This window comes from Globicephala melas, chromosome 6, assembly GCF_963455315.2.
Source record: "Globicephala melas chromosome 6, mGloMel1.2, whole genome shotgun sequence".
Taxonomy (NCBI): Eukaryota; Metazoa; Chordata; class Mammalia; order Artiodactyla; family Delphinidae; genus Globicephala; species Globicephala melas.
Window position 1 is genome coordinate 35335055 of NC_083319.1, and position 27695 is coordinate 35362749.

At 42.4% G+C, this 27695-nt stretch overlaps 2 protein-coding genes and 1 long non-coding RNA gene across 4 annotated transcripts; 1 reads left to right on the forward strand and 2 right to left on the reverse strand.

Moving 5' to 3' along the window:
* On the reverse strand, positions 1-5862 carry LOC115867873 (uncharacterized). Its single transcript, XR_004045303.2, has 3 exons — positions 4179-5862; positions 3359-3559; positions 1-630 (listed from the first exon to the last, which is right to left on the reverse strand). It is a non-coding gene; the product is annotated as an uncharacterized lncRNA (long non-coding RNA).
* On the forward strand, positions 5837-11252 carry EXOSC3 (exosome component 3). The gene is made up of 4 exons (XM_030884286.2): positions 5837-6173; positions 6921-7070; positions 9580-9731; positions 10806-11252. The coding sequence occupies exons 1-4, from the start codon at positions 5862-5864 to the stop codon at positions 11005-11007; spliced, it is 816 nt and encodes a 271-aa protein (XP_030740146.1). The 5' UTR covers positions 5837-5861; the 3' UTR covers positions 11008-11252.
* On the reverse strand, positions 10447-26339 carry TRMT10B (tRNA methyltransferase 10B). Of its 2 annotated transcripts, none has more exons than XM_030884285.3 (9): positions 26248-26339; positions 22802-23004; positions 22043-22151; positions 21295-21419; positions 19139-19291; positions 17905-17983; positions 17188-17255; positions 13905-14028; positions 10447-13271 (listed from the first exon to the last, which is right to left on the reverse strand). In XM_030884285.3, exons 2-9 carry the CDS (start codon positions 22985-22987, stop codon positions 13165-13167), a joined length of 951 nt encoding a protein of 316 aa, XP_030740145.1. In that variant the 5' UTR covers positions 22988-23004; positions 26248-26339; the 3' UTR covers positions 10447-13164. The 2 variants fall into 2 exon arrangements, with proteins under 2 accessions (XP_030740145.1, XP_060156716.1); XM_060300733.2 differs by having other exon boundaries at positions 22802-22999; positions 26248-26302.
* Between the last annotated feature and the right edge of the window lie 1356 nt (positions 26340-27695).

Consider the following 27695-nt stretch of genomic DNA (forward strand, 5'->3'; position numbering starts at 1 on the left):
TTTCCATGTAACACTATTTTTAAAAGCTAAAATATGTTCAACTTCAATTGCTGAAATTCACAGATATCAGTTCATCAGAAATGCCTAAAGCATCCTCTGAACTCCTTTGTCCCTGATGCTCCTTTCACATCACAACAAAAGTAAAAAAGTAAAAGGTTTCCCCGAGGCCCAGATATCACATGTCCCTTAGGATCTATCTCATCAAGCAGGCAGGGAACAAATTTATTTACTTTCTTCCCTATCCATTGACTAAACATTTAAAAAAATTACTTCCCAACTGGTGTCTTATAATGCAATGTGCTGGAAATGTAAACACTGGCCTTTCTGTTCAGACTTTTATACTTTGGGAGCAGCAGGTTCACTCCTGATGTCTTTGACATCATTGGTTCTGCCCATCAAATAGAATTCTTTGTTGGGAACAAGACTGACAAAATGAGCAAGGCATTTGGACATGGCATAAAAAGCTGAAATTGCAGCTATATCCCAGGCATCTTCTTGGTTGAATCCGTGCACCTCGAGCTTTTTGAAATGGTCATCTGTTATGTCATCAGCTCGGGAAATAGCAAGTGCAAATTCCAGCATTGCCTTTTCCCAGGCAGGGAGGTCAGACTTTCTCCAGTTCACACAGACCTGCAAGAAAACACACAGTTAGAAGCAGAATCTCTGTCCATCACAATACAGCCAATAAAACACAAGGCCTAACAAAATAAGCATTAATGAAAAAACCCAAGATTAGAGTAAAGAGGCAAAGTCAGGCCACAATAAACTTTCCAGACAGGTAAGTATCTTGGTCAAGTTCAATATAATGCAAACCTGGAACTCTAGCTCTGCTGGGAAATCTTCTTTGCTCACTCCAACTACTTCTTTCTCCTCTAAACACCCATTTCATCAGAAACCTCAGAAACAAGACTCAGAGACTCTTAATACATAAGGACCCCCAAATACCAACCTTTTTGTATGAGAAAAGTGAAGCTTAGATAATTATCCCTTTGTCCCCACTTAATCCTAAATGACACAATATTTGCAAAATTAATAGCTGATACTTAAGCAATGAATATGTGCTAAGCATGTACTCAATGCTTCATATTAACTGTCTCATGTAATTCTTATAAAAATCCTAGGAAGCAATGCTTTTTATCACTCCCCATTTTATTGGCAAAGAAACTGAAGCTCAGAGAGGTCACACACTTCCCCAAGGTCACACAGCTAGAGAGTGACAGAGCTGGGATATGAATCCAAGTGTATTTGATTCCAATGACTATACTAATAATCATTACCCTTGCTAAAGCAAAATACTGGAAACCATTAACCACCTGAAAATAGGAAGTATAGTCCAGCAAACAATAGTGTGACACTATATCCTATGGTCATTAGGGAGACAATGCTTGAGAGACTGATCCTGGATGAGCAAAGGTCTGGCGAGTAGGCAGAAGGATCTCAGCAGGGAAAAGGGGATGATGCACCTATCTCGTTTAGCTTCTGGCTGGCAACAAAAGGCCCTCAGGGAACAATTTTCAAGGTCTCCACTCAGGTGGGGTCAGGAGGGAAGGCTGGGGGATAGGAAGACTGAATCTGAAAGTGAAATTAAGAAAACACTCCCATTTACCATTGCAACAAAAAGAATAAAAAATATAGGAATAGGGGCTTCCCTGGTGGCGCAGTGGTTGAGAGTCCTCCTGCCGATGCAGGGGACACGGGTTTGTGCCCCGGTCCGGGAAGATCCCACATGCCACGGAGCGGCTGGGCCCATGAGCCATGGCCACTGAGCCTGCGCGTCCGGAGCCTGTGCTCCGCAACGGGAGAGGCCACAACAGTGAGAGGCCCGCGTACCGCCAAAAAAAAAAAAAAGTATGAAATTAGAACACTCCCTAACACCATACACAAAAATAAACTCAAAATGGATTAAAGACCTAAATATAAGGCCAGAAACTATCAAACTCTTAGAGGAAAACATAGGCAGAACACTCTATGACATAAATCACAGCAAGATCCTTTTTGACCCACCTCCTAGAGAAATGGAAATAAAAACAAAAATAAACAAATGGGACTTAATGAAACTTAAAAGCTTTTGCACAGCAAAGGAAACCATAAACAAGACCAAAAGACAACCCTCAGAATGGGAGAAAATATTTGCAAATGAAGCAACTGACAAAGGATTAATCTCCAACATTTACAAGCAGCTCATGCAGCTCAATAACAAAAAAACAAACAACCCAATCCAAAAATGGGCAGAAGACCTAAACAGACATTGCTCCAAAGAAGCTATACAGATTGCCAACAAACACATGAAAGAATGCTCAACATCATTAATCATTAGAGAAATGCAAATCAAAACTACAATGAGATATCATCTCACCAGTCATCAAAAAATCTACAAACAATAAATGCTGGAGAGGGTGTGGAGAAAAGGGAACCCTCTTGCACTGTTGGTGGGAATGTAAATTGATACAGCCACTATGGAGAACAGTATGGAGGTTCCTTCAAAAACTACAAATAGAACTACCATATGGCCCAGCAATCCCACTACTGGGTATATACTCTGAGAAAACCATAATTCAAAAAGAGTCAGATGTGGCACATATATACAATGGAATATTACTCAGCCATAAAAAGAAACGAAATTGAGTTATTTGTAGTGAGGTGGATGGACCTACAGTCTGTCATACAGAGTGGAGTAAGTCAGAAAGGGAAAAACAAATACTGTATGCTAACACATATATATGGAACCTAAGGAAAAAAAAAGGTCATGAAGAACCTAGGGGCAAGACAGGAATAAAGACACAGATCTACTAGAGAATGGACTTGAGGATATAGGGAGGGGGAAGGGTAAGCTGTGACAAAGTGAGAGAGTGGCATGGACTTATATATACTACCAAACGTAAAATAGATAGCTAGTGGGAAGCAGCCGCATAGCACAGGGAGATCAGCTTGGTGCTTTGTGACCACCTAGAGGGGTGGGATAGGGAGCGTGGGAGGGAGGGAGACGGAAGAGGGAAGAGATATGGGAACATATGTATATATATAACTGATTCACTTTGTTATAAAGCAGAAACTAACACACCATTGTAAAGCAATTATACTCCAATAAAGACGTTAACAAAAAAAAATAAAAAGAAGCCACCGCAATGAGAAGCCTGCACACCACAACAAAGAGTAACCCTCGCTCACCGCAACTAGAGAAAGCCTGGGCGCAGCAACGAAGACCCAACACAGCCAAAAATAAATAGATAAATAAATAAATTTACAACAGGAAAATCAGCATGCAGTTCATTTGTAATTTTTAGAATCCAGTGAACTAAAAAAATTTAAAGATTCATTCAAATACTACTTCCTTCAGGACACCTATCTTGACTCCTACCTTCCTCCCACAGAGGCAATCATTTCATCCTTTGTATTCTCAGGGCTGACACCCTAATCAGGTTGTTACAGACACCGTAACCCTTGGTATTTTCACGTGGTGACAGTGAACTCCCCCAGGGCATGGAAGGTGCTTCAGCTGAATTTCTGGCTCAGAGCAAAAGCTCAATTAGTCTTGTTGATAGAAAGTTACAGACTCCACCTGTCAACAAAGAAAAGGAACCAAGAGATACCACTTTTCCAACTTCTCAAGTAGCACAGATTTCTAAAAAGGAAGTGTTGGGAAAGAGTCCAGAAGGCCGTGGTCCGGCCCAACCTCTCCGAAGGGCAACTCGGTCATTTCCCCGAGGGAAATACTGAGAAATGGTAAGGTGTATCCCAGAGGCAGTCGAGGGCAGCACCGCCCCTGCTGCACTGGCTCCAGGCCGTCAAGCCCCCCAAACAAGAAGCGGTCCTAATCCACCCAGGCGGATCTGCTGGGAAGACCCCAAGCTCTGGCCGAAAGCAAGACGCGGCCTCGACGCTGGAAAGCGCGCCGCCGACTGCACTGGCCCGGGCCTCATCTGCATTTCCCAGTCGCAGCGGCCACTTTCACACCAAGAAAAGGCTGCACACGCCGTTCCGAAACGCGAACTTCGCAACCGCTGCCCAATTGGACCCCAACACCGCACTGGCGTGCTGCCTTAGTCTGGGTCCGCGGCTCGGAGACTGTCTCCGCACACTTGCTTGCGGTCTTGGCTTCCAGCCATTTGCACGTGGACGGACCTCTGCATCCCCAGGCCTGCCCGCCACCCCGGCCTCGGCCATGCGCGGTCACTCACCATCGGCCGCACGACGCCAAGGCGGCAAAGCACTGACACAGCGGCACGCGGCGTGAAGGCCAGGTGCCCTTTCCATGTGCCCAGCCCTCTGGGCCCGACGTGCAGGGCACCGCCTGCGAGATGCTTTCAACCTAACCCCTCCAGGCCTGAGCTTCAGGTCTCAGGTGACTACTCTTCTCCAGGCCTCTGATTTCATCTGTGGACTTGGGAATGAGCCAGACGGATGCCCACGTGCTTCCCACACAGAAGTGCCCTTGATATGCCTCCTCAGCCAGGTTTGGGCCGAGTTTCTGACAGAGACTCCTCTATTGATGTGGGGGTGCCTGAGGGACAATCCAGGGACCATTTCCTGACCTCTCACTCTGTCTGGCCCAGACCCGACGTCATTGAGTACTATACAGGCATGGCCTTGGGTCAGCCGCGATCAAGGTAGTCGTGGTCACCGAATACCTGCTGGATCCAGACCCTCTGGAACTGGGTTGGAGTGGGGAGGAGAGAAAAAGAATCTGTGCCATTCCTTCTGCAAAAGGTAACCGACCAAGAACAGCTCCTGTGATAATCTGACTGCAAAACAACAAAAGTTACACTTCAGTTGGCCTCTATTATCTTATTCAGTTGGCTCAGCAGCATCTTACAGAATTTCAAGGGTATGTTAGAGATCATCTGTCTTAAACATCCTAAAACTCTAAAAATTAAGGTTGGAAGCAGATACCTCAGAGATGGGCAGAAGAAATGGAGGACAGCTAAAAGCCATCGGTCAGAGCCAAGCCTTTCCAGTCCCCAGGAGCTCTGACTCCTACTGGATTATCTGACCGAGTGCTAATTGGAGGTGCCAGTTGACAGATGAAACTGTGATTTCAAGTGAGAGCCCTGAAAGTCAGAAGGGCAGACCTGACATGCTATTGATTTGCAATTCAGCTGCTTCTCACATAGGCAACTAAAGCGTGCTCCAGCGACAGCAGCAGCAAGGATTTAAGTGCAGTTACTGATTTTCCCAGGCCATGTAGGGGCAGCTCAATTATGTGGAAATATGCATGTGATATGTATATATTTGCGGGGAAAAAAAAAAAGCCTAGGGAGAAACGCACACCAAAATGTTAACATTCATTCGTTCACCAGGTATTATCTATTTCGTGCCAGAACCTGCGCTACCAAGAATGAGAACTAGCTGACAGCCTAGCAAGGGAGACAAACGGGGCTGCAAGACTAACACGTTTCATTTTCTTCTGATTCTTCCCTGTGTCTTCCACAATGTGGATAGATACAAGTTTCCCACTGAAAAAGAAAATACTTTTCCTGGCAAAAGGTCAGCAGTCCTTCTGAGGCCGGAGTCAGAAGAGAGAGCCAACTCCTGAAGGCCCTCTGCTAACTTCCCAAGGTTCCCACGGAAACAAAGGTGGCGGCGTCTTGTATCCCACTCTGCGATCCGAGACACTGGAAGTGGGTGCTCCGCGACTGACTCAAGCTGCGCGTTTCTGCTGCGGACCTGCAGACAGACTGCAGGACAGGCGGGGGCTAGAGACACAATCATAGCCACCTTGAGGGAACCCGCCTGCCCAGGACTAACCGGCTTCACAACAGGTTCAAGTCCCACAGGCCTGTGCTGCCGGAAACGGAAAGCCTGGGGCGGGCTGGCGATTGGACGCTGAGCCGGAAATCGGAAACTGTGTGGTAACGCCCGCTATGGCCGAGGCGGCGGCTGTTGTTGCGGCCTACAGGGCTCGGGCGGCACGTGCGGTGCTAGAGCAGGTGGTGCTCCCGGGTGAGGAGCTGCTGCTCCCTGGACAGGAGGACGGAGAAGGCCCAGGAAGTGCAGGGGAGCGACCGCTGCGCCTGAACGCCGGGGCGCGCTCCCGGGGGCGCGTGGTGTGCGGCCCGGGCTTGCGGCGCTGCGGCGACCGGCTGCTGGTCACTAAGTGCGGCCGCCTCCGTCACAAGGAGCCCGGCAGTGGCAACGGCGGTGGCGTTTACTGGGTGGACTCGCAGCAGAAGCGGGTGAGCTGCGACTCCAGAGGGGTTGTACGGCCGGGAGAGGGCTGGGAATACTCTTCGGAAGAAGCACGGAAGGGGCCCTGGAGCCCTCTTCTGTTAAGGCTAGCCAAGAGCCACCGTAGTCCTGTGCTTACCTCTGCATCTCCTTTAGAGGGACCGTGAACAACTGGAACGTGGCCCGAGACGGGCGACCAGGAGAGAAAGGAGTCTGGGAATCTTGGCCTGTAAGGGGATAAGGGCTGTGAGACATGGTTATTGTCTTCAAAATCCCATAGGTCAGGGAGCAGAAGACTTGTCTTTCGGGGTCCCAAAGAGCCAGGCTTAATGAATAGATGTCACAGGGAGCTCAGTTTCTCTTAGAATAAATAAGAACTCTCACATAGGAAAAAATTGTCTGACAATGGAATGGCCTTCCTTGGTTGTAAGGACCCCTGTGTCACTGTACTCATATGCAAACAGAAGCTAGAGAGTTTCTGATAAGAATACAGAAGAGGTAGGTGATAGTGACGTAAATGAACAGACTGTTAGAAGCTGGAAACCCGAGAGTTTATCATGTGATTGTTTTTCTTTTACTGAAAGTGACATAATAAAGTTTGTTGTAAGATTTTTATCGATTTGTAAACATGGATTTCAAAGTATTTTCTAAATATTTACAATGACAAACATAAAGTAACCACTAAGGACTTGCTGAAGATGTCTTAAAAATGATTGTCATTTGTGGTTGTGCTCTCATTCTGTTTTCTTTTGTAGTATGTCCCAGTGAAAGGAGACCATGTGATTGGCATAGTGACAGCTAAGTCTGGAGATATATTCAAAGTGGATGTTGGAGGGAGTGAGCCAGCTTCTTTGTCTTACTTGTCATTTGAAGGTGCAACTAAAAGAAACAGACCAAATGTGCAGGTAATGACAGGACCTTTGGTTTCAAAAGTAAAAGAAATATCCGTTCCCTAAACACTCAAATATCCAGAAGGCTACCGGAATGATCCTGTTTCCCTAGTTGTATAGGATGATCTTGGAGGATCTGTGTAATCACCCCAGGCTTCAAGAGTTCCTTCAGATGCTCCAGCTCTGGGATACTTATTTTACATTTGCTATGTTGTTGGATGTTTTCATCTCTACTGAGTTGGAAGGTTATATGTGTTCTCTCTGTTATTTGTTATGTCCATATACACCAGACAAGGAAGTAAGCCATAGGCTCAGAGAGGAAGGAGAGAAGAGTGGTGGAAATTGCCATATCAGCCATCCATCTATCTTGGATGTGGGTCCCAGGACTGGCATTTCACAGCTTCAGTCACATCACTGTTTCCCAACAATCCCTTTTTGCAGCCGACAGAGGAGCAGTCTTGTTACCTCAAGTTTTCAATTTGGGCTTTTCAGGTAGCATGGCCATACTCTTCCTGTCCATCCAAGCAAGCCAGAAATTTGGTGGTTTCTTTGCCCTTTCTCACTCACCTCTCTTGTGTCTTTAGTTGCTTTATCTTATTGATCCTTTTTGAGTCTCTCTGATCTTCCATGAACACCCCTTTATTTCCACTTTGCAAGTTCAGGCCTTAGCTATCCCTTGATTGGATTTAGTCACTGACCTCCTTAGTAAAGCCTGCCTGTACACTTTTGCCCCTCCTTTTAAGAGCTGACAGCCTCACACACCCCTTTCTCAAAAAAAAAAAAAAGTTCTTCAAAGCCTACATGTTTCCTTGGTATTATGCTCCAGAGGTCTTCCCTCATCCGTAATTATATCCTCCATGTGGCCCTGCCTGAACCACACCAAACTATTTAAGAGCACTACTGAATTCATAATTTCCTGCCCTTGTACCTTTGCTCATGCTGTTCCCTCTGCTTGGATTACTCTTTCCCCTTCTTAGCCGGTGGAATACATGCTTATCTTTCAAGACCCAGGCTGAGCACCAACACCTCCATAGAAACATCCCTAATTTTCAGTCACTTTTCTTATTTACTAGATTCAGCCTTGAATGAAGTTTGTTGTTTATATGTATATCCCAACTGCCCTCCGAAACCAAATGCTTCTAAAGGCAGAAAATGTTTTGTTCCTCTAGTTCCTTGAGGAACTAACAATACTAGGTACTTAACAGAACAAGTTTACTCTCCCATTTCCTTAGTTTTGTCATTTTGAAGTTCAACTCTTTGAGGTTTTTAAAATAAAATTTTTTTTAAAAATTTGTTTATTTTTGGCTACGTTGGGTCTTCGTTGACGCTTGCGGGCTTTCTAGTTGTGGCGAGCGGGGGTTACTCTTCGTTGCGGTGTGCAGGCTTCTCATTGCAGTGGCTTCTCTTGTTGCAGAGCACGGGCTCTAGGTGTGCGGGCTTCAGTAGTTGTGGCTTGCAGGCTGTAGAGCACAGGCTCAGTAGTTGTGGCGCATGGGCTTAGTTGCTCCGTGGCATGTGGGATCTTCCCGGACCAGGGCTCGAACCCATGTCCCCTGCATTGGCAGGTGGATTCTTAACCACTGTGCCACCAGGGAAGCCCCTAAAGTAAATCTTGCATGGAGAAATGTCACTGAATTACCAGTGTTCCATTTTGCTTGGAATAATTTGCATGCCAGGGGTTTCTGTAATTCTTTAAAGCAGTGCTGTGTAATAGAATTTTTTGTGATGATGCTAATGTTTTACATATGCACTGACTATTATGGTAGCCATTAGCCACACATGGCTGCTGAGCATTTGAAATGTGGCTAATGCAACTGAGAAACTGAATTTTAAATATATAGTTTTAATTAATTTAAATGTAAGTTTACATAACTACATGTGGGTAGTGGCTACTGTATTTTACAGTGTAACCCCAGAGGGTATTCTCTGGCTTTTTTTTTTTAAATCAATTATTTATTCGTTTATTTATTTTTGGTTGCATTGGGTCTTCGTTGCTGTGCGTGGGCTTTCTCTAGTTGCGGCAAGCGGGGGCTACTCTTCGTTGCGCTTTGTGGGCTTCTCATTGCGGTGGCTTCTCTTGTTAAGGAGCACGGGCTCTAGGCTCGCGGGCTTCAATAGTTGTGGCGCAGGGGCTCTAGAGCGCAGGCTCAGTAGTTGTAGCACCTGGGCTTAGTTGCTCTGCAGCATGTGGGATCTTCCTGGCCCAGGGCTCGAACCCACATCCCCTGCATTGGCAGGCGGATTCTTAACCACTGTGCCACCAGGGGAGTCCTATTCTCTGGCTTTGAGATGGCTCCCAGTCTGGGGATTTTTCTGGTGGGGGAAAGGTAGGGGTACGTGCGTTAATTTTGCCTTCTTTTAAGGCACAACTCCAGAGTGACTGTGAGAATCCTGGAGTGTAGTCAGTCATTTAGCCACAGAACTGCAGGTGGCTGGCATTGCTACCTATGGAAAAGAACCAACAGCAGCACCTATAGCATGGTTTGTTGAGAGGAAATGAACTGTTTTTTAATTATCATTGTAGGTTGGAGATCTCATCTATGGCCAGTTTGTGGTTGCTAATAAAGATATGGAACCAGAGATGGTCTGTATTGACAGCTGTGGACGAGCCAATGGAATGGGTGTGATTGGACAGGATGGTCTGCTTTTTAAAGTGACTTTGGGCTTAATTAGAAGGTAAGTCCTGATGCCTTCTGGCTTGCCTGTTGTCTTTTATATTATACCTTCTTAGAAAGCTGACTTATCTGTGGGATTTAGGTTCTTCATAACAATAGCTATAGCTCCTCAGTTAAAAATCAGTATCCATTTTAGCACAGTTGTAAACTCATGCATTTAGTCCCATCCTCTCAATGTGAATACATCAAATTCGGATGTATTTGGCGTTATAGTTTGTGTTGATATGGAGTCTGGATTTCTCTGCTGGAAGGTTGGTTGTTCCTTATAGCTGATATACTCATACCAAATGTGAAAACTGGCCTTCCCCCACTTCTTAGTCACTTGTATACAGGTGCAATTTACTATTGTACAATATCATCAAATTTCTCTTATAATGGAAGCCAAATGAAGCTAGGCTGACATGATCCTCAAGCTTATACAGACATTCACAGAAAGCTCCTTCTTTTCTGTCCTGGTAGATTTAGTAGTTCCCAGAAGCGGATTCTTTGTTAAGTTTAGACCTTTACCTACCCAAAGCTATGCCCTATTAAAGGGCTTTACTCCTAGAGCCACTGAGGTTCTTGCATATCTTGCATATCTCTTTGCTACTTATTCTGCAGATCTGCAGAATTAGTTCAAGAGATTAAAGAAGTATGTTATTAACCAAGCAGCACCTTTATGTTTTGAAAGAGTCAACACTCCTCTCCAAGTATTGAATTTAATACCAAGGAATAACTTACATGGTCAGGAAAATAAGGTTAAAGTGTTCTCTTAGCACCATAGACAGTAAAAAAGCTACAGTTTGAAAGTCAAGAATTAAGGTGCTCTGACAATGTGGAGGAAGAACTTTATACATTTTTTGTAAAGTTGGTGACATAGGGAGTTTGATTTCTTTGGAGAGGATAGTCCACCGTTGTGACCTGTGGTAAGCTTCTTGGAAGAAAGAGGGCAAACGTTGTCATGTGCCTTGTTCTTGGGATGATGTTGGTGGAGCTCTGAATAACTGTGGAGAACTGCTCAGAAAAGGAGACTTCTAAAGGAAAGTCAGGTCACACCCTGCCACTTTATTTTCATTTTCTTTCTCTTCCTCACCAGGCTGCTAGCTCCAGACTGTGAAATCCTACAAGAAGTGGGAAAACTCTACCCACTGGAGATAGTATTTGGAATGAATGGAAGAATATGGGTTAAGGCAAAAACCATTCAGCAGACTTTGATTTTGGCAAACGTTTTAGAAGCCTGTGAACACATGACAGCAGATCAAAGAAAACAAATCTTCTCCAGATTGGCAGAAAGTTGATCTATGTGGGCTTTTTTATGGGTCAGTTGAGCCAAGAGACTCTGGGTTTCCCTGGGGGGAATGTTTCTCAGGTGAACCTCTCCTCATTAAATCTTCAGAAGACAAGATGTCTTATTAGAGTCCTAAATAAAATATTTTTATTAAAAAGTTACTGGCTGCCACTCACGTTCTTGTGGGTGAGACAAATCATTATAAAGTAATGATGTAGTTTTTTGTTTTTTTACAATAAAGTTTACGAAAAGTTACTATTATGGTTTATTTGATGTTAACTCCTTTAGTTTTGCTAGAGTGCAGCTTCTATAATAAACTGCAAGTGAGCATTAAAATAAGTTATTTTCTGATGATAGTAAAACATGTTCACCAAAGAAAATGTAGACTACGTAGAAAATATAAAGCAAACAAAAACCACTTGTAATCCTATTGTTTAATGGGTGAGTATGTAACAGCTAACAATTATCGTGTGCTTACCACGTATCAAGTATTGTTCCAAAAGTGTTCTGCATGGATTAAATCATTTAGTCTTAGTAACTGCAAAGACACTTAACCTCCCAGTTGAAGAAACCGAGGCACAGACTTTAACTTGGCCTACATTCTCAACTATTTGTGAATGTATATTTTTCAAATTAGAACTACAGGATTACTTTATATACTACTTTGTTATATACTTTGATTCAAACAACATTTAATATATTTCTTTCATGATTGCTATTAAAAATTCAATAGTTGTATAATATTTCATTTTCATATTATAGGATATTTTGGACATGTCTAGTTTTTTGTTGTTCTGTAGATACTACAATGATTAGGATCTCTGATTCCAAGTCTAGCCAAATCTTAACTTTGTTAGGATCATTTCCAGGAAGCCAAACAAAAAACTACCTGCCTGGGTTTTGAAAAAATAATAGAGGTTTGTGATGGAGAGGAAATTTGCATTTTAAGCAAAGCCTTTAAAGGTGAAAATGAAGCCTGACAGATGATCCAGGTCAGTGGTTCTGGGGTCAGAGACCTCCCTGATAATATATATAAGAGTTACAGACCCTGAAGCCTATCTATAGGAGGTCCCTTTTGGATGACAGAGATTATAGAACTTATTCAATATGTTGATAAAGACCAAGCAGCATTATATATTCCTAAAGATGTTTCCTGAAGACTGGGCCATTTTTAAGTAGTAAACTGATAACAATTTATCAAGTGATCATAGCTGTTGAGGGAATAAATTGTGAAGGGGAGGGGACAGAGCACAGAAGTAACCTTTTGGCTCTTTTGAGATACAGAATACATTTTCTGAATTTGCTAGCAGTTTAGTTACCAAGTTTACTAACCCAAACTGGCCAGAGTAACTGAAGCAACTCTACCTGACTAGGACACGAGAAAAGATCACCGAGATTTAGGTTACCTAACATGCTTGTGTCAGATGCAATGTATTTTCTGGCTCTTTTCAAGTTAGACTTATCAATACTGTGTTTTTGCTTTTCACTTTGACCTGTTAATCACAAGTATATATGAAGAATCTAGTTTGCACAAGGCTCAGAAGGATACAAAGGTACTCCCACAAATTGTTAGGAGACTACTTGTTCAGAAGAGAGAAGCCCTCCACGCTCATACTCAGAATAGGGGAGACAGAGTAGGAGCCATAGATGGAAAAAAGTGCTATGGGGGGGCTTAAAGCAGGGCTAGGTTAGGAAAGGCTGGTCCTGCAAAGCCTATGTACAACATATTACTTGAGTTGGGGAAAATCAGCATGATCGAGATGGCTGGAGAAAGTCATACAACTTTATGGTGCCCGTGTAGTGAAAATTAGACTCAATAGAATAATACTTACTTGATTATTTAAGCTATCTCTAAAGAGTAGGTATTTCACAAATAGATGTACAGAAGATGAATTAACACATCCAAAGCCATGTAGTTTTAGGGCTAATTCATTATTATGTAAACTTTTTAGTTAGTCAACATATATCTGGGCACTTCCTGTGAGCCAGGCACTACGGGAGATACAAAAGAGCATAAAATATGGTCCCTGTTAGTAACTCCTATCCCAGTGAAGAGCCAAGATGTCAAGTAAAGGCAAATGAGTACCACCACCATCCTCTGATCTGTTCTTTGGTCAAGGCAACTCCAGCAACTTCACCTCCTGCAGCTGCAACCTTAGGCTGTCCATCATTCCACTGAGTTCTGAAGAGTATAGCCTTTTCTGGAAGAAACTCCTTTCTTCAATGCTTCAGGCCAGTTTTGAGTCTCAAAGTAAGTGGACAGAATATCAAACACTGTTAGAAAGGTAAACAGAAAACATAGTGACCATACAGAAGAAAAAGAACTAGGAAATGACTAATGAGGAAAAAAGTGTTCTGGAATATTTTATTCAACAAACTTACTCTACCACACACGGTACTAGATCCTGGGGAGACAGAGGTAAAGACACAGGCCCTGCTTACCTACAAGGACCTCAGCCTACACTGAGAGATACAGGCCTGTGAATGGACAATGCTGCAACAGAGAGGAACACAGTACAATGGGAACAAAACAAGCCCTGACGTGGCCTGGGATGTGGAGGGGAGCAGCCAAGATGCCTGTGAACTGAATCACTGTTCAATGATAGATTGAAGGCATGGCATTCACTGTTCAATGATAGATTGGAATTCACTGTTCAATGATAGATTGAAGGCATGGCATTCTAGGACAAGGGAACAATTTCAACTATCTTTAACATAGTTGGGAACCAGGAAGAAAATGAAAACTGCCTCTGAGAGGCCAGAATACATGTCACAAAGTACATACAGTAAAGTCCAAGCATATCAGTCACAGGGGAGACTGCTTCAGGGGTCGTTTATACTGAAACACAATGCAAAGAAGCAGCATCAGAACTAATACACGTTAAGCATGGGCCATGTGAGCAGTACCTTGATTGATGGCCAGTATCTCTGAATGATAGTTCTTCCCATTCTGGCGTCTGATCATGTATTCCTGGATTGGTAAGCGAGCAGTCTTGACAGAGTGTTCTTGGGCCTTTTGAAATGTCACCTTCTGTAAATCACAAATATTTTTCTTATAAAAATAATAACAAAGATAGTCTCATTGTAATATGCAGAGCAAACTGTAAAAACCCTCATGTACCACCACCCCAATTTCCCTCTGTAATCATAATTAAATGATAAGTGTATTAAAATTAAGTAGCCTATGGTAGAATGGAAGAAAATGTAGATAAGGAAAAATGGCTTGTGCAGCAACACCTCACTTATTTGGGATTCATTTATCTGCTGGCTTCCACTCACTACTACTTACAACCAAGAAGGAAATAAGTAAAAAGAGGCACATCTGCAGCCACAATCTGCATCCAAAAATCCAAGCCGTCTAACCAATGAGAGGAGAACACTCCTGGCCCTAACTCAGTAAGACCCAATTCTGGACATCTGGAGTTTTCAGTCATAGCCAATTGGCAGCAGCAAATTAGAAATAAGGGAGACAGGATTCGAGTCAGGTATACCACCAGCAACAAGACAGCGTTAAGGTATGACAGCATATAGCCCAATGAAAAGGAAAGGCTCTGAAAACTACAAAAAGAAGGCAGAACTCAAAAAATCCAACAATCTGAGGCCATTTAGTGTCAGAGTACAGTAACTAGTGTCCCTTTAAAGATGTCCCTGAGTCATGGACTGAACTTTAAATGATACTCACTACCTGGTAAGAAGCTCTGGGAAGGTCATCTAACTATTTGTAATTTCAGGATTAAAGGTTTAGATTACTGAGAAAATTAGCATACTTAGGTTTGGAAGGGACCTCGGTAGTTAACTATTCCACTCCAACCACCCATCCAATGTTTGTCTATCCTCTATGAACTTTCCCAGATGGCCTCTGGCTTTAAATGGACAACTCTTGTGACAGGGAGTTCATGCATCCTAGGGTAACCCATTTCAATTTTGATAGCAGCAGTTAATAGGAAATCTTCTTGATATTGAGGCAAATTTTCTATTTTCCCTGAGACTTCCAGTCATCTGTCCTAGTTCTGTTCCCCCAGGGCCACACCAGGCAAGTAAAATGGCCCTTCCACAAGACAGCCATTCAGACACTTGAAGGCAGGGATCATGCCCTATGAATCCTCTCATCTCCAGACTGACAACCTCAGTTCTGTTGACCTTTCCTTGACTATGATTTAGTTTTGAGTCCCTGCATTATTCAGGTCAACCTCTTCTGAACTTGTTCTAGCTTGTCAATGTCTATTCATTTACTGTCCCATATTGACTGGCCACTGTGAGTATGGTCTAACCAACTGGAACAGTGTGAAGCAGGCCTAGCACCTTCTTTGTTCTGACACTGGACTACCTGCCTCTCAGATTCACATGAAACACAATTCCAAAAGAGGACATCCAAAAATGTTTTAAGTGATGCAATTCAGATGGGATAAAGGTACAGCTACTTAAAGGACTTCTCTGAAGGATAACACTCCTTTGCATATATGAGCTATGATTATGTTTTAAGTCTATTCCTTTATAATCACTCTGAACTGAAGTACAGAATTCAAAGTTAGTAGGAAACTTGGATGCTGCCCTGAAGGAGTTTATAGTCTAGTTTCTGTTCTCTGAACATTTAAAGATAAAATGACTCCCCTTGAAGAAATCTTGTTCTTAGCATATTTCTGTGAAGCAGCCAAACTCTTAAGTAACAACTAAACAAATCTTTGTGCCAGTTATTTTTCAGTTTAAATGTTGGTGGAAAATAAAACGAGGACAGTGTGTTAAATTTGCACATCTATAGATCATACACTGCTCACTGGCCCTCTAGAATTGTCTGCTTCAAAAAAGGGGATGTCACTCTGCTGTGGAAGACTGTATTTGGTTGTTATGTCTCTTTAATCTCTCTTAACCTTAAATAGCCCCTATGACTATTTCAGTTTTCATTACATTGACTTTTTTGAAAGTCTGGTCCAGGTGTCTTGTAGAATGTCTCACATCCTGGATCTGTTTATGATTAAATTCAGTTTAAACATTTTCTAATAAGAATACTTCACAGGTAAGATTCCATCACATCAGGAGGCACATGTCACTACTGGTGATTCTAGGTTTGATCATTTGTTAAGATAGGGACCTCCAGATCACTTTATTGTAATGGTACACTTTTGTGGGCTGGTACTTCGAGACCACTTGGAATAGTCAGTTCCCTCACAACCTTTCGTTCAGTCAATTCCCTGAATCAGTGATTACACTGAGAGTGACAAAATGATGATTTCTCAATTCTATTTTGCATTTCTCATTTATTAACTGGCATTCTTTAGAGCTCTCTCCTCCCCCCACCTCCTGCCCATTTTTTAGATTATCACTATGGAGTCATGGAACTCTTTTTTAGAATAAATGCAATTCAATTAAGTATCATCTGTGTCAAATATGTGTATGTATCTCATATATACATGAAAAAATACACTCACATATATGAAAAAAAAATATATATAAAATATACCCATAAACACATACTTGTGTGATCACAGACTATATCAAGAGGGATACACAAGAAAACCATGGTTGCCTCATGCAGCGGATACTGGGTGACAAGGATGAGAGGCAGACTTACTTTTCACTGTGCTCCTTTTTATACATTTTAACCATTATATCATTATTTATTAACTATGCAATATGCTAATTAAATATTAAAAAATTATCTCAACAAATATTTGTATAATAGAAACATATTTCAAAACTCCAATTATTCCAATAAAATTCCAATTCAACAAAAGAAATCTGAATGTCCTACTAAGGTAGAGATTATGGGATAAGACTTCTGTCAACAGGGAAGATGGCCTAAGAAGGAACAAACTGCTCTTTCACAAAGAACAAACAGCTGGTAAGAATGCTGAGTCAAAGCTTCCTTGGTCAAGATCAGAGTCATCCTTGCAGGACTGAAGAGAGGAGAGAAGAAAGGAGTTCAATAATGGTTATTTATGTAATTACTAAATACTTCCCATTCCAGTCCCTGACTGGATTCTGTCAGGTCAGTGTTGCTGACATTGCTGATGAGAAGAGAGGGAAGTTGGCAAGTAGGAGGGCCAACCTAGGCAGAATAGGCTCCTACTTCCTATTGCCTCTGAGTTTTTAGGCCTTTTGGCCTAAGATTACGACAGGGCAAGGATTTCTTTCTCTAAAAGAAAGTGCCACTTTTCAAAATGCAGTTGTCAGGCCTAAAATGTACACCTACCTTCTGAATGCTTTCGTCCACAAGTCCACCAAGGATGTAAACTTTGTTTAGATCAACATCTTCAAGAGCTAATGAAAAAATGAAGGCCACTGAGGTCAATCTGTTTTATAATTTCTAAATCCAAAGACTGTAAAAGGAAAGAATTATTAATGATAAAAGTAGAAATTTAATGAAATAGAAAACAAAAAGAGAGTAGATTTGCTAATTAGATTTGCTAATTCCCTGAAAAGATCAATTAAATGTCAATTAATTAGACATATCTAATCAAATATGCAGACTCAAATCACCATTAGGATTCAGAAAGGAGGCAAAATGTCAAAGGAAGGTAAAATTGAAGAGAATACTGAGATCAACTTAATACAATAAAATTGAAAATTATGTGAAATAGATGATTTTCTGGGAAAAAAATATTTATCTAACATCAATCTGAGAAGGGTCAATATGAGGAGGTGACAAGGAAAACTCATGAGGATTACCAGGTAACTCACAAGCTCCAGCTGAGGATGGAGACCCTAAATCTGTGCAGCTCTGTGCACATGGCAGGACAAATATGAAGCATTCAGTGAGGTCTCTGTCCATAAGAGGTGTGCAATTAACGTCCATTCCTTTTTTTCTTGGATACACCTTGGGTGGCTTTAACAAACTCTGACCCCGGGAATAATGAAATAAAGGGCTGGATGCAATGTGCTACATGAATGCATGCAGTAAAGTACATACCATGTTCTGAGTCAGGAGTCAGGTACACAAGGGTTTCCAGAGGAAATAAACTAAAGCAGTCTTCTTCTGTTATGTCTAGCTGAAAAATGTAAACAATCCAATGTAGTGTGAACTAGGTTAAGACACAGCCCACGCTGCAGCAACTAGTTACAGGGCATGTAGTTTCTAACAGGCATGGCTCCAGGTACATCAAGAGGATACATGTCTGACAACCTGTTCTCAGAAAGTGCTCAGTTGGGTAGCAGAAGTAGAAAGGTACAGACATTCGACCCTACAAAATGAGACAGAAAGTGGTAATGAGGCCCTAAGAGACATACCGGGAGCATGCCCCAGGACTACAGAGAGGGAATGACAACACCAGGGACAATGTTCTAGCAAAGGGAATGCTGGAACTGGGTTTCTGAAGAGGTGAGATTGACACACATACAAAAGGAAGAAGTATTCAAAGTAGAGGAAATCACCTAAGAAAAGCATGAAGACAGGAAAGCAAGGGGACTGAACTACGTGGCTCTTAGAGTGGATCTGTTTGGCTCACATACAGGAATCATAAAACACATACAGAAAAGTAAAGCTGGGAATGGCTGTGTTACAGGAGGGATCATTAAGGTAACAGCAACCACGACTAACTGTGCAGCACCACACAGGGTGATTTTCACACTCGTTGCCTCAGAGGACCTCTCTGGAGAAGGCCACACTACCCAGTCTCAGCTACATAATGCAAACACACAAGGGCACTTTTAGTGGCACTTCTTAGGCACTGATCTGGATTCTTGCCTGTATGTCAATCACTACATTTAAGAGATCCTAGAGAAAGTATTGAAAGTAACTTAGTACTCCATAAAGCTCATCTTAAATCCGTATTACTTCCATAAGGATTCTCTCTTTCCCCCAAAATTCATGTTCCCTAATTCTGCACTACTAAGAACAAGAAAGGAATCATGGCATGTCCCTAAAACATTCCTGGTACATAGTCTAGCATACAATACACTGGATACAAAAGACAGCCCTAGATACTGGTAATATTAGTTTGCCAATGCAGTGGAAGGATGAAAATTTTAAAACGTAAGAACTGATGAGAGGTTCTAAATTTTTAAAGATTGTAAGAGTGAAAACATATATACACATAAACATTTTTTTTTACATTGAAATGTGAAAAAGTAAAGAAAAATTACTATTACCCCCTCCAACCTACTTTTCAGATGACAATCCAAATAATATGCAAAATGAGGCTTACCAGATAACTAGAAAATCCATCATTCATCCTCAAACACTCTTCATACAGGGGACTGTCTGTGGTGAATCCAGTGAGGCAGATCCAAAATGGCCTGTCAGCTTTTTTATTTGAGCCATACAACCTTCGGATCTGTCCAGCCAGTCTACTTAATTCCTTCGAAGAAGTAAGGACAATTTATGGTAGGAACATGCCCACTCTTTCTAAATTCATTATCAACAAATGGTTACTCAGTAAGTTCACTGAATACTACTCTGGGAAAGCTCATGAATTCAATGGCCCTTTTACTCCAGGAGTGAGTACATGCATGTATGCACGTGTGTTACATCCCATGGTATCACACCTTATAGATGAAACTTAAGGTAATGATACTAGCCCAGAAAACCAAGACCTCTCCCTCCTTCTGGATCTGCTGATATATATGTATATATAAATATATACATATATATATATAAAATTTTTCTTTTAGCTTTTACCTAAAATCTTACCATGTGGGCTTCCCTGGTGGCAGAGTGGTTACGAATCCGCCTGCCAATGCAGGGGACACGGGTTCAAGCCCTGGTCAGGGAAGATCCCACATGCCGTGGAGCAACTAAGCCCGTGCGCCACAACTACTGAGCCTGCATTCTAGATCCTGTGAGCCACAACTACTGAGCCTGTGAGCCACAACTACTGAATCCCACGCCTAGAGCCCGTGCTCCACAACAATAGAAGCCACTGCAATGAGAAGCCGCGCACTGCAATGAAGAGTAGCCCCCGCTCACTGCAACTAGAGAAAGCCCGTGCCCAGCAACGAAGACCCAATGCAGCCAAAAATAAATAAATAAATTTATATATATAAAAAAATCTTACCATGTGATGGCTACTGTTTATCAAAAAGAGATTAGATTACTGCACAGATGTTTTTATACTCCATCAGTTAAACTTGGCACCTTCTCCCTAACTTCAGGAGTTGTCATAGGTTTGGAAGTTTTAACTTTCCATTCTGATTTATTAGAGATATCACCCGTATAGAAAGGTAGTTTCACAATCTGGCCTGATTTGGTTCAGTACAGGAAAAAAAAAAAAGCTTTGGATTTGATTTAATCTGATATCTCAATTAATATAAACATTAGAAAATTCTTAGTTGACCTTTTCAGAGGACTATAGTTAGAGGTTCCATGGAAGAATCCTAATCCTAATTTCTCTGAAAAACATGCAAACACTAGCATGTATAACAGGGACGTTGGAAAACACAGATTTCTTTTGTGGTGTAAGGCCTAAAATCAAGGCCCAATATTGTGTGCCGCTTTGATAGCTGGTGAAAATAAGAGGCCTTGAATGGCCTAACTGCAAGTTCCCCTCCCAATTCTGCTCCCATGGATAAGGTTCACTAGCTAAACAATTTTTTTTTTTTTTAATCAAAGGGATTCCTTTGATAAAGGGTTCCTGCTATCCCTGAGTAGTGGGTTTCAATTCTCTGCCAGCCCATGGAATTATTACAGCAAACCAATCACATCTTCCTGTAGGAATCTAATTTCTTGATACTACAAAACCTACCCCCCACGGCCCCTGGTTGTTCATTCTGTTCCCGAGTGCAATCCCATGTGGCCCTGCATGATGTCCAGTGTCATCCTCCCCTTGGGCTGAGTATATGTGACCAATAAACTGCTATAGATCTTATCTGTCCAGTGTCGAGTGTTGTGTGTTCAGCCATCCCCAGAATCATAGAGTGAAAAATCCCTCCTTCACCGACAGGGTAAATGGGCAGCTTTTTAAAACACACACATTGTAGAAAGACCTCCCACCAGGTAATCTCCCCACAACATGCAACCAGGCGAATATTCCTCTCCCCGGCAGAAGGCCAAAGATTTCATCTCTGGAGAATTCAACCTGAAAGGCTCCATCTAGACTGGGGATACCATAAGCACAGAGGCAAAGGCAGTGGGCTCAAAACAGAAGATAAAGGAAAAATTTTTAAACTAAACCATATGTCTACTCTTCCTGATTCTTTACAACAGCCACCTCAGAACTTAGTAGCCATGTGTAGAAAACTGAACACATCTGCTGGTTTACCAGAGAATCATAGAAGCTGGAGCTGGTCATGTTCTTTGTGAAAGCTGTTCCCACCTGGACCTCCCTCAGGTGAGCAGGAATTCAGAGTTTAGTGGATGTTTTACCTTCTTAGACATATGGTGGGTCATACTCAAATCGATACAGAGTCTTGGTCCTGAGTGTTTGGCTTCCAAAAGTCTTTCCTTGGTTAAGGATCTCAGAAAACGTTTGCTGTGCTGGGGGTAGATGCCTAGAGTAGAAATATCAGAAAGGAATAAACACGGAAAAACTGAAAAATGTTATTCAGTAAGAAATAAATCTCCCCAGCCAGGTGAGTAATTTTTGCATATGAAGAGAAACTGGAAGCTCATGCAAAGTATTCACTCATTAGGCAGTTTAGGTATAGCAGAACGGTGAAATGAGTGCTCTGGAGCACACTGCTGGATCTAAGAGTTCAGTTTGTTCATTTATTACCTATATAATCTTGGGCATGTTATTTAATTTCTTTGAGCCTCAATCCCTTCACCTAGAAAATGAGGATAATAAAAGTACTAACCCTTATGGTAATCCATGTAAAATTCTTAGCACTGAACCTAGCACACAGTACTGAATAAACATTGGCTGTTGTTGTTATCATTCTTTCTACTTCTGAGCTTATAAACACATACATGCACTAGACAGCTTATATCTGAAAGGCAGCCTCAAATGTTGCTCTCTTTGATACTTTGATTTCCAACAAAATAGGCTAATAGGTCCTATCTCCCAGATGTTTGTTTTACTTAAAAACACTATCCCTAACTCTCCTAGGAACAGGCAGATACCAGTTTGCTAAGAAATAAATATAATTACACCAGCAATCTGATTTATTGTTACCTGAATTTTCTACACGACTGGCTTTTCTTCTTTCTTTCTCTTGTCTTCTTTTACTCTTCTTCGCTGCAACTATCTTTTCCCAGTGTCTCTGTTTTCTTTGGACATTTTTCTTATGTTATCCAGAAAACAAAATTGTTTGAGAACTTCATAAGCACCAAAAAGGAAAATGAATATTACAAACAGTTACTTAATTATTTTTTAAATTTAGATTAAAGTTAGGAGAGAAAAAGGGTATTAGTCTTAAAAACAAAAATGGGAGGGGAAGCAGAAACTAACACATCATTGTAAAGCAATTATACCCCAATAAAGATGTTAAAAAAAAAATGGGAGGGAAGAGATATGGGAACATATGTATATGTATAACTGATTCACTTTGTTATAAAGCAGAAACTAACACACCATTGTAAAGCAATTATACTCCAATAAAGATGTTAAAAAAAAAAAAAAGGACTAGATTGTGTTTAGATAAAGCAGAACCCCAGAAAAGAGATGTGACATGCCCAAGGTCACAGTAAATTTATTAGGGACAGGGTTGAGATTTCCTGACCCTTCTGAGGTGTACAAAAATTCCTCTTAAGTTTACTTACTTTTTCTATGACTCAAATGGAACTGAAACCTTAAGCCAGGAAACTCATCCCTGGGAATACACCTAACTCATTCCCAGTCTTTTTTTTTACCAATATCTATCCTTAGAACAGGGGTCTCTGGAACATTCCGTCGTCTCAAAGCCCGTGACCATAAACAATCCATTCCACTCACCGAGCGCCACACTGCATTGCTTGTAGGCAGGGTCATCTCCTCTTGATGCTCACATTCCACGTCAATCTGTAGAAGCTGGAAGCTTTCAGAGATGCCATCTTCACTTGTGTCCTCTAGGGTGACTTCTTGCTCCTGCAGCACGTGTGACTCTGTTTTCTGAGAGCTCCCTTCTAACTTCCAGTCCATGTGCTTAGTCCTCTGTCCTTTTCACCCAGATTAGGAAAAGGCACAATTATGTGAGACATTACATTATTTAACTTGCAGAGGTATTTCCCTATATCCAAATGACAAACAGGGTTACTGCATTACTGAAGGAGTAGAAGTGTGTAAAATACTAACACAGATTAACTGAACTGAGAAAAGCATGTGTGTCTTCTAGAGAAATAAGTCAGCACAGAAACCTTTCAGTAGTAAGGAAGCCAAATTCACTTCTTAGAAGACAAGCACAACTCCTGACAACCCCAAGAAATCAAAGATTATTCACTGCTGCAGTGACACAGATAATGAGTTCATTTACTGTATTCTCTGAAATGCACGTATGAGTTGAGGGCGAGACAGAGATGGCAAAATCCACCTATCCCATTATGTTTCTGTTTATTTTCAAAACCATTCCTTTAGCAAATATTTACTGAGCACCTACTCTATGCAAAGTCCTGTACTAGAAACATCCTGGGAGGTTTAGAGCTAGCCAAAAATTATGGTGAAGAGCGGCCCCAAACCAACCAAGAATTCTAGGTTGCACACATTCCCTCCCCCAACTCAGTATCACTGCAGCAGAAAGCCACAGTCATAGTGGAAACGGCTAATATCCATCAGAAGTGCCGAGGTAGAAAAAAATGAAGAACCATTGTTACAACACACTTAACTAATGTAATAATTTCAAAGTGGTGTTCAAAATCCTTGAGGAAGATATGACTAAGAAGTGTTCTAGTCTACAGCTAAGTGTCACAAAGAATGGTATAACCATTGCTCATGGCTGCTCCTCTGAGCCTAGTGTGCTACCTACGTATTAGGAAAAGTGTATCGTTGAAAAAATAAATTATGTAATATGATCCATGCACATGGTAAAAAGACTTAGTTGTAAGAAAAGTAATGATCAATTCTCTGACCCCTTCCACCTTGGGGGGGTGGGGGAGCAACACTTGTTAACCAGCTGTTTTTAGTTCTGGTAATTTACTCCTTAACCTGAAATCATATGCTTACACCATTACTTCCTGATTCATCAACTTTCCCTATGAAACACTAAAATTCAAATCACTTTAATTAGCCCCTTTTATTTTTAGCTCTTCTCTTAGTTACCTTGACCTTTAAATTCTTTTGAGGTATAATTTACACACAATAAAATGCCAAGATTTTAAATGGTGTAGCTCAACAAGTTTGTGTGTTGGGAGGGATGGTGGGGAGAGGTTTGAAGGGGTGGGAAGTGAGGGATGGGAATATACAAGCTCAATGAGTTTTTGACAAGTGTGTAGGGCCTGTATTACCCACACCCCATCAAGATATAGAACATTTCCATCACTCCAGAAAGTTCCCTTCCTTCTGCACTTTCCAAGTCAATCTCCATCCCATTCTCACTGCTTTCCAAATGCAATCATTGCTCTTTTTTCTATAACCATAGATTAGCTGTGCCTTATGTTATTTAAATGGACTCAGTGTGTACTCTTTTGAACTTGGCATTTTGCCCCACAACTTGTTTTTGAGATTCATATATATTGCTTCATGTATCAGTAGTTTGTTCCTTTTTATTGCTGAGCAGTATTCCACACATGAATATACCACAATTTGTTTATTCTCCTGTTGATAGACATTTGAGATTTTTCCAGTTTGTGGCTTTTACGAATAAAGCGGCCAAGAAATTCTCATACAAGCGTTTTTGTGGACATATGTTTTCCTGTCTGTTGGCTAAGTACTAACAGATTTGCTGTGTCATAGGATGAGTGCTATTTAACTCCTAAGAAACTGCCCTCAATTTCCCAGAATGATTGTAACATTACACACTGCTGTCAGCAGTCTGTGAGAGTTCCAGATGGTCTGCATCATCCCCAACATTTGCTGTTGTCAGGGTTCTTAATTTTAACCATTTTTGTGTAGTGGAACCTCACTGTTTTAATTTGCATTTGTTTGATTATTAATGATACTGAGCTTTTTTTTATGCAACTTATTGGTAATTCATAATATATCTCTGTGAGATACCTGTTCAAGTTGATGACATTGAAATTAAAATGGAGTAATAGTTCAGGAATACAAAAATGGGGTTGGATGGCCATTGAAGATCTGGTCTCAGGCACGGCTGCATCACTGAGAACTTGAACTTTCTCTGAACTGTACCACACCCAAGGACACCATCAGTCATACTCTAACACCAGCCAGCTGCAATATTACAGTCTCAAGGTCTCCCCTTGTAACTATGCAACAATTTCAGACCCCAACCAATCCTTACTTAATAAGCACCCTTACTTCTTGCCACCTCCAATTATAATTCTTGATAAATAACTCATGTAACTAACTGTAACCTTGCAGTTTTTGCCTTTATAAGCTTGCCCCATTTTGTAGCCTGGAGGAACACAATTCAAGTGCTTCTTGAATCTGTGTCTCCCATGCTATAGTCCTCAATGTGGCTAGAATAAAACTCTCTTCTATTCCTAGTATAGATTGTTTACTGATTATTTGTCTGGACACTTACAATGGCCTATATTGATAATTAATGATCATCCATTGTTCTCTGCACTATCTGGTCTACTTGCTGTTGCTGTTCCTTAAACATACCAAGGATGTTCCCACCTTAGCGCCTTTGCACTTGCTGGTCTTTCTACCTCAATCCTCTTCTCCTAGATAATTATATGACTACCTTCCTCACTTCATTCAGATTTTCATTAACCAACATGGAACACTTTTTACTTATTTTTTTTTGTCTGAATTTTCCCCTTCCTATAATGTAAGCAAGTGTTCTGTTTGCTTCATTCACTACATCCTCAGTGCCTGGCAACGAGCTTCGTACATAACAGACGCTCAATAAAGACTTGCTGAATTAATAAATCCTCCACTCCACCATCTCTGCGTTGACAGAGGCCTCAGAACTTTTTTCTAACCCAAGTCCCACCTGATGAGCATATCCCTGGGCGCTAAGTGATGGAGACTTCTCTCATCTCCTCGTTCTAAGTTTCAGCCACCAAAGCCGGCTCCACTCCTCGGTCACCTTCAGCACTAGAACACCCTGACCCCAATCTCGAGTGTACACCGCGTGCAAGCCCAGTCTGGTCCATAAGCTGCGAGCACGACGGGAAGCAGGAAGGAACAGCGCCAAGAAGGTGGGGTACATGAGGCCACACGACTGCTGGGCGGGCGCCTGCTCCCCAGGCGCCTGTCTGCCCTGCCCGCGAACGAGGCGGCATTCCCAGGCCGGACCCCCAGCCCCCACCCCTGCCGGCAACGAGGCCCCGGCGTACCTGAACCCGTCACCTCACGCAGCAGCAGAGAAACCCACCAAGCCCCACCTCCGACTTCACTTCCGGTTCCTGCCCCTCTCCGAGTAGCATTCTGGGAGTTGTCGTTTTCAGCCTAGCGGCTGTGTGTTCCGCGAAGACTTGGGCTTCGGCTGCCGTGCCCACGGTAGTACTAAGGAGCTGCGTCCCGCCAGCAGGTTGCCGCGCCTCACTGAGCCTCCGTTTCCTCGCATGTTAGCTGGGCATACAATCCCAGCCGCTCGCCGACATCACAGGGCTGCTGCAGGTGACCAGGCGCTTTGATGGCTGTCAAGGGCTGGACACGGCGAAGGTGGGCTGAAACCAGACTCGAACCACCCCTCATCTCGCAATCTGGGGGCCTTGCCTTCCCCTGGTCTCCCTGGGCTTCCCCACAACCAGAAGAGCCCACGAGCTGACATAGTTCCCCTCACCACTAGCTGGCCATCCAGGATCATAACAGATATCCCGGCTTGGGCAGATCACGAATTAGTCTAGCCTCTGGCCACTCTCCCTCCTCTTTCTCGCCTCACAAATCCACGGGGAAACTTGAGTCTCAGAGACCTGAAGCGACTTGTCCAAGCCTTGGCCTGATAAAAGCTATCAACCACTCTTCCCTTTATTCCTGCAGTTCTAGGGGTCTCATGCTTTCGAGAAACCCTACCATGAATGAGCCTGAAACACCTCCTGCCCAAGAAACCACAGCCTTGTTGGATCCGTCCTTGGCCTCACGGTTTCCCCTCAGGACTTTTCTTTCCACAGCTTCTCCAGCACCTCCCACCCCATCCCCAGTCCATGCTTTAACCCATCCTTTATAATCTGCTACTGGAGCAACTTGTAAAATACTAAAACTAAACATGCTTTCTTCCTCAAAGGGCTTTTTCGGAAACCCAGCTGTCTTCTCTGCTCAGAAGCTGGCCTTGGCTTTCCACTCAGCAGGACTTGCAAAGTGGCTCAGATGGTCTTCAGTTGCTCCCACCACACCTTCCAGTCCCTGCACCTTGCACTCAGCTGTACCGAATACCTTTCCTCCCTCCCTGCCACTGCTCTGGTGTCTCTTCACTTTTCAATGAGCTCATGAAGCTCATTCAAAAGTGGGGCTTTTCCCCACAGAAAGGCCACCTAGCTGGTATCACTGCCCGGCCCGCTCCGGCGTCCATCCATTTGCCGAATGATTATGTGTCTCCCTTACTCCAAACCCCTCAGTGGTTTCCCATTGTAATTGGATGTAAAATCTAACCTCCCCAAGGCCTTGCATGGCCTGGTTCCTGGCTGACCCTCCGACCTCATCTATCACTCTTCCTCCAGCTTGCTGTGTTCCAGTCACACCCATCTTCTTGAAATGCTTTAAACACAACAAAAGCCTTTGCAGTTACTGTTCCCTTTTCTCTCACTTTTTACATGGCTGTCTCCTTCTTACCCTTTAAGCTTCT

Excerpts from the sequence above, each read along its gene's own strand:
- EXOSC3 (XM_030884286.2), top strand. The coding sequence starts at position 5,862 with ATGGCCGAGGCGGCGGCTGTTGTTGCGGCCTACAGGGCTCGGGCGGCA. Across the intron at positions 6,174-6,920 it reads TGGACTCGCAGCAGAAGCGG|TATGTCCCAGTGAAAGGAGA; the intron begins GTGAGCTGCGAC and ends TTTCTTTTGTAG. Across the intron at positions 9,732-10,805 it reads ACTTTGGGCTTAATTAGAAG|GCTGCTAGCTCCAGACTGTG; the intron begins GTAAGTCCTGAT and ends CTTCCTCACCAG.
- TRMT10B (XM_030884285.3), bottom strand. The coding sequence starts at position 22,987 with ATGGACTGGAAGTTAGAAGGGAGCTCTCAGAAAACAGAGTCACACGTG. Across the intron at positions 22,152-22,801 it reads GCAATGCAGTGTGGCGCTCG|AAAAATGTCCAAAGAAAACA; the intron begins GTGAGTGGAATG and ends GGATAACATAAG. Across the intron at positions 17,984-19,138 it reads ATGGATTTTCTAGTTATCTG|CTAGACATAACAGAAGAAGA; the intron begins GTAAGCCTCATT and ends TACATTTTTCAG.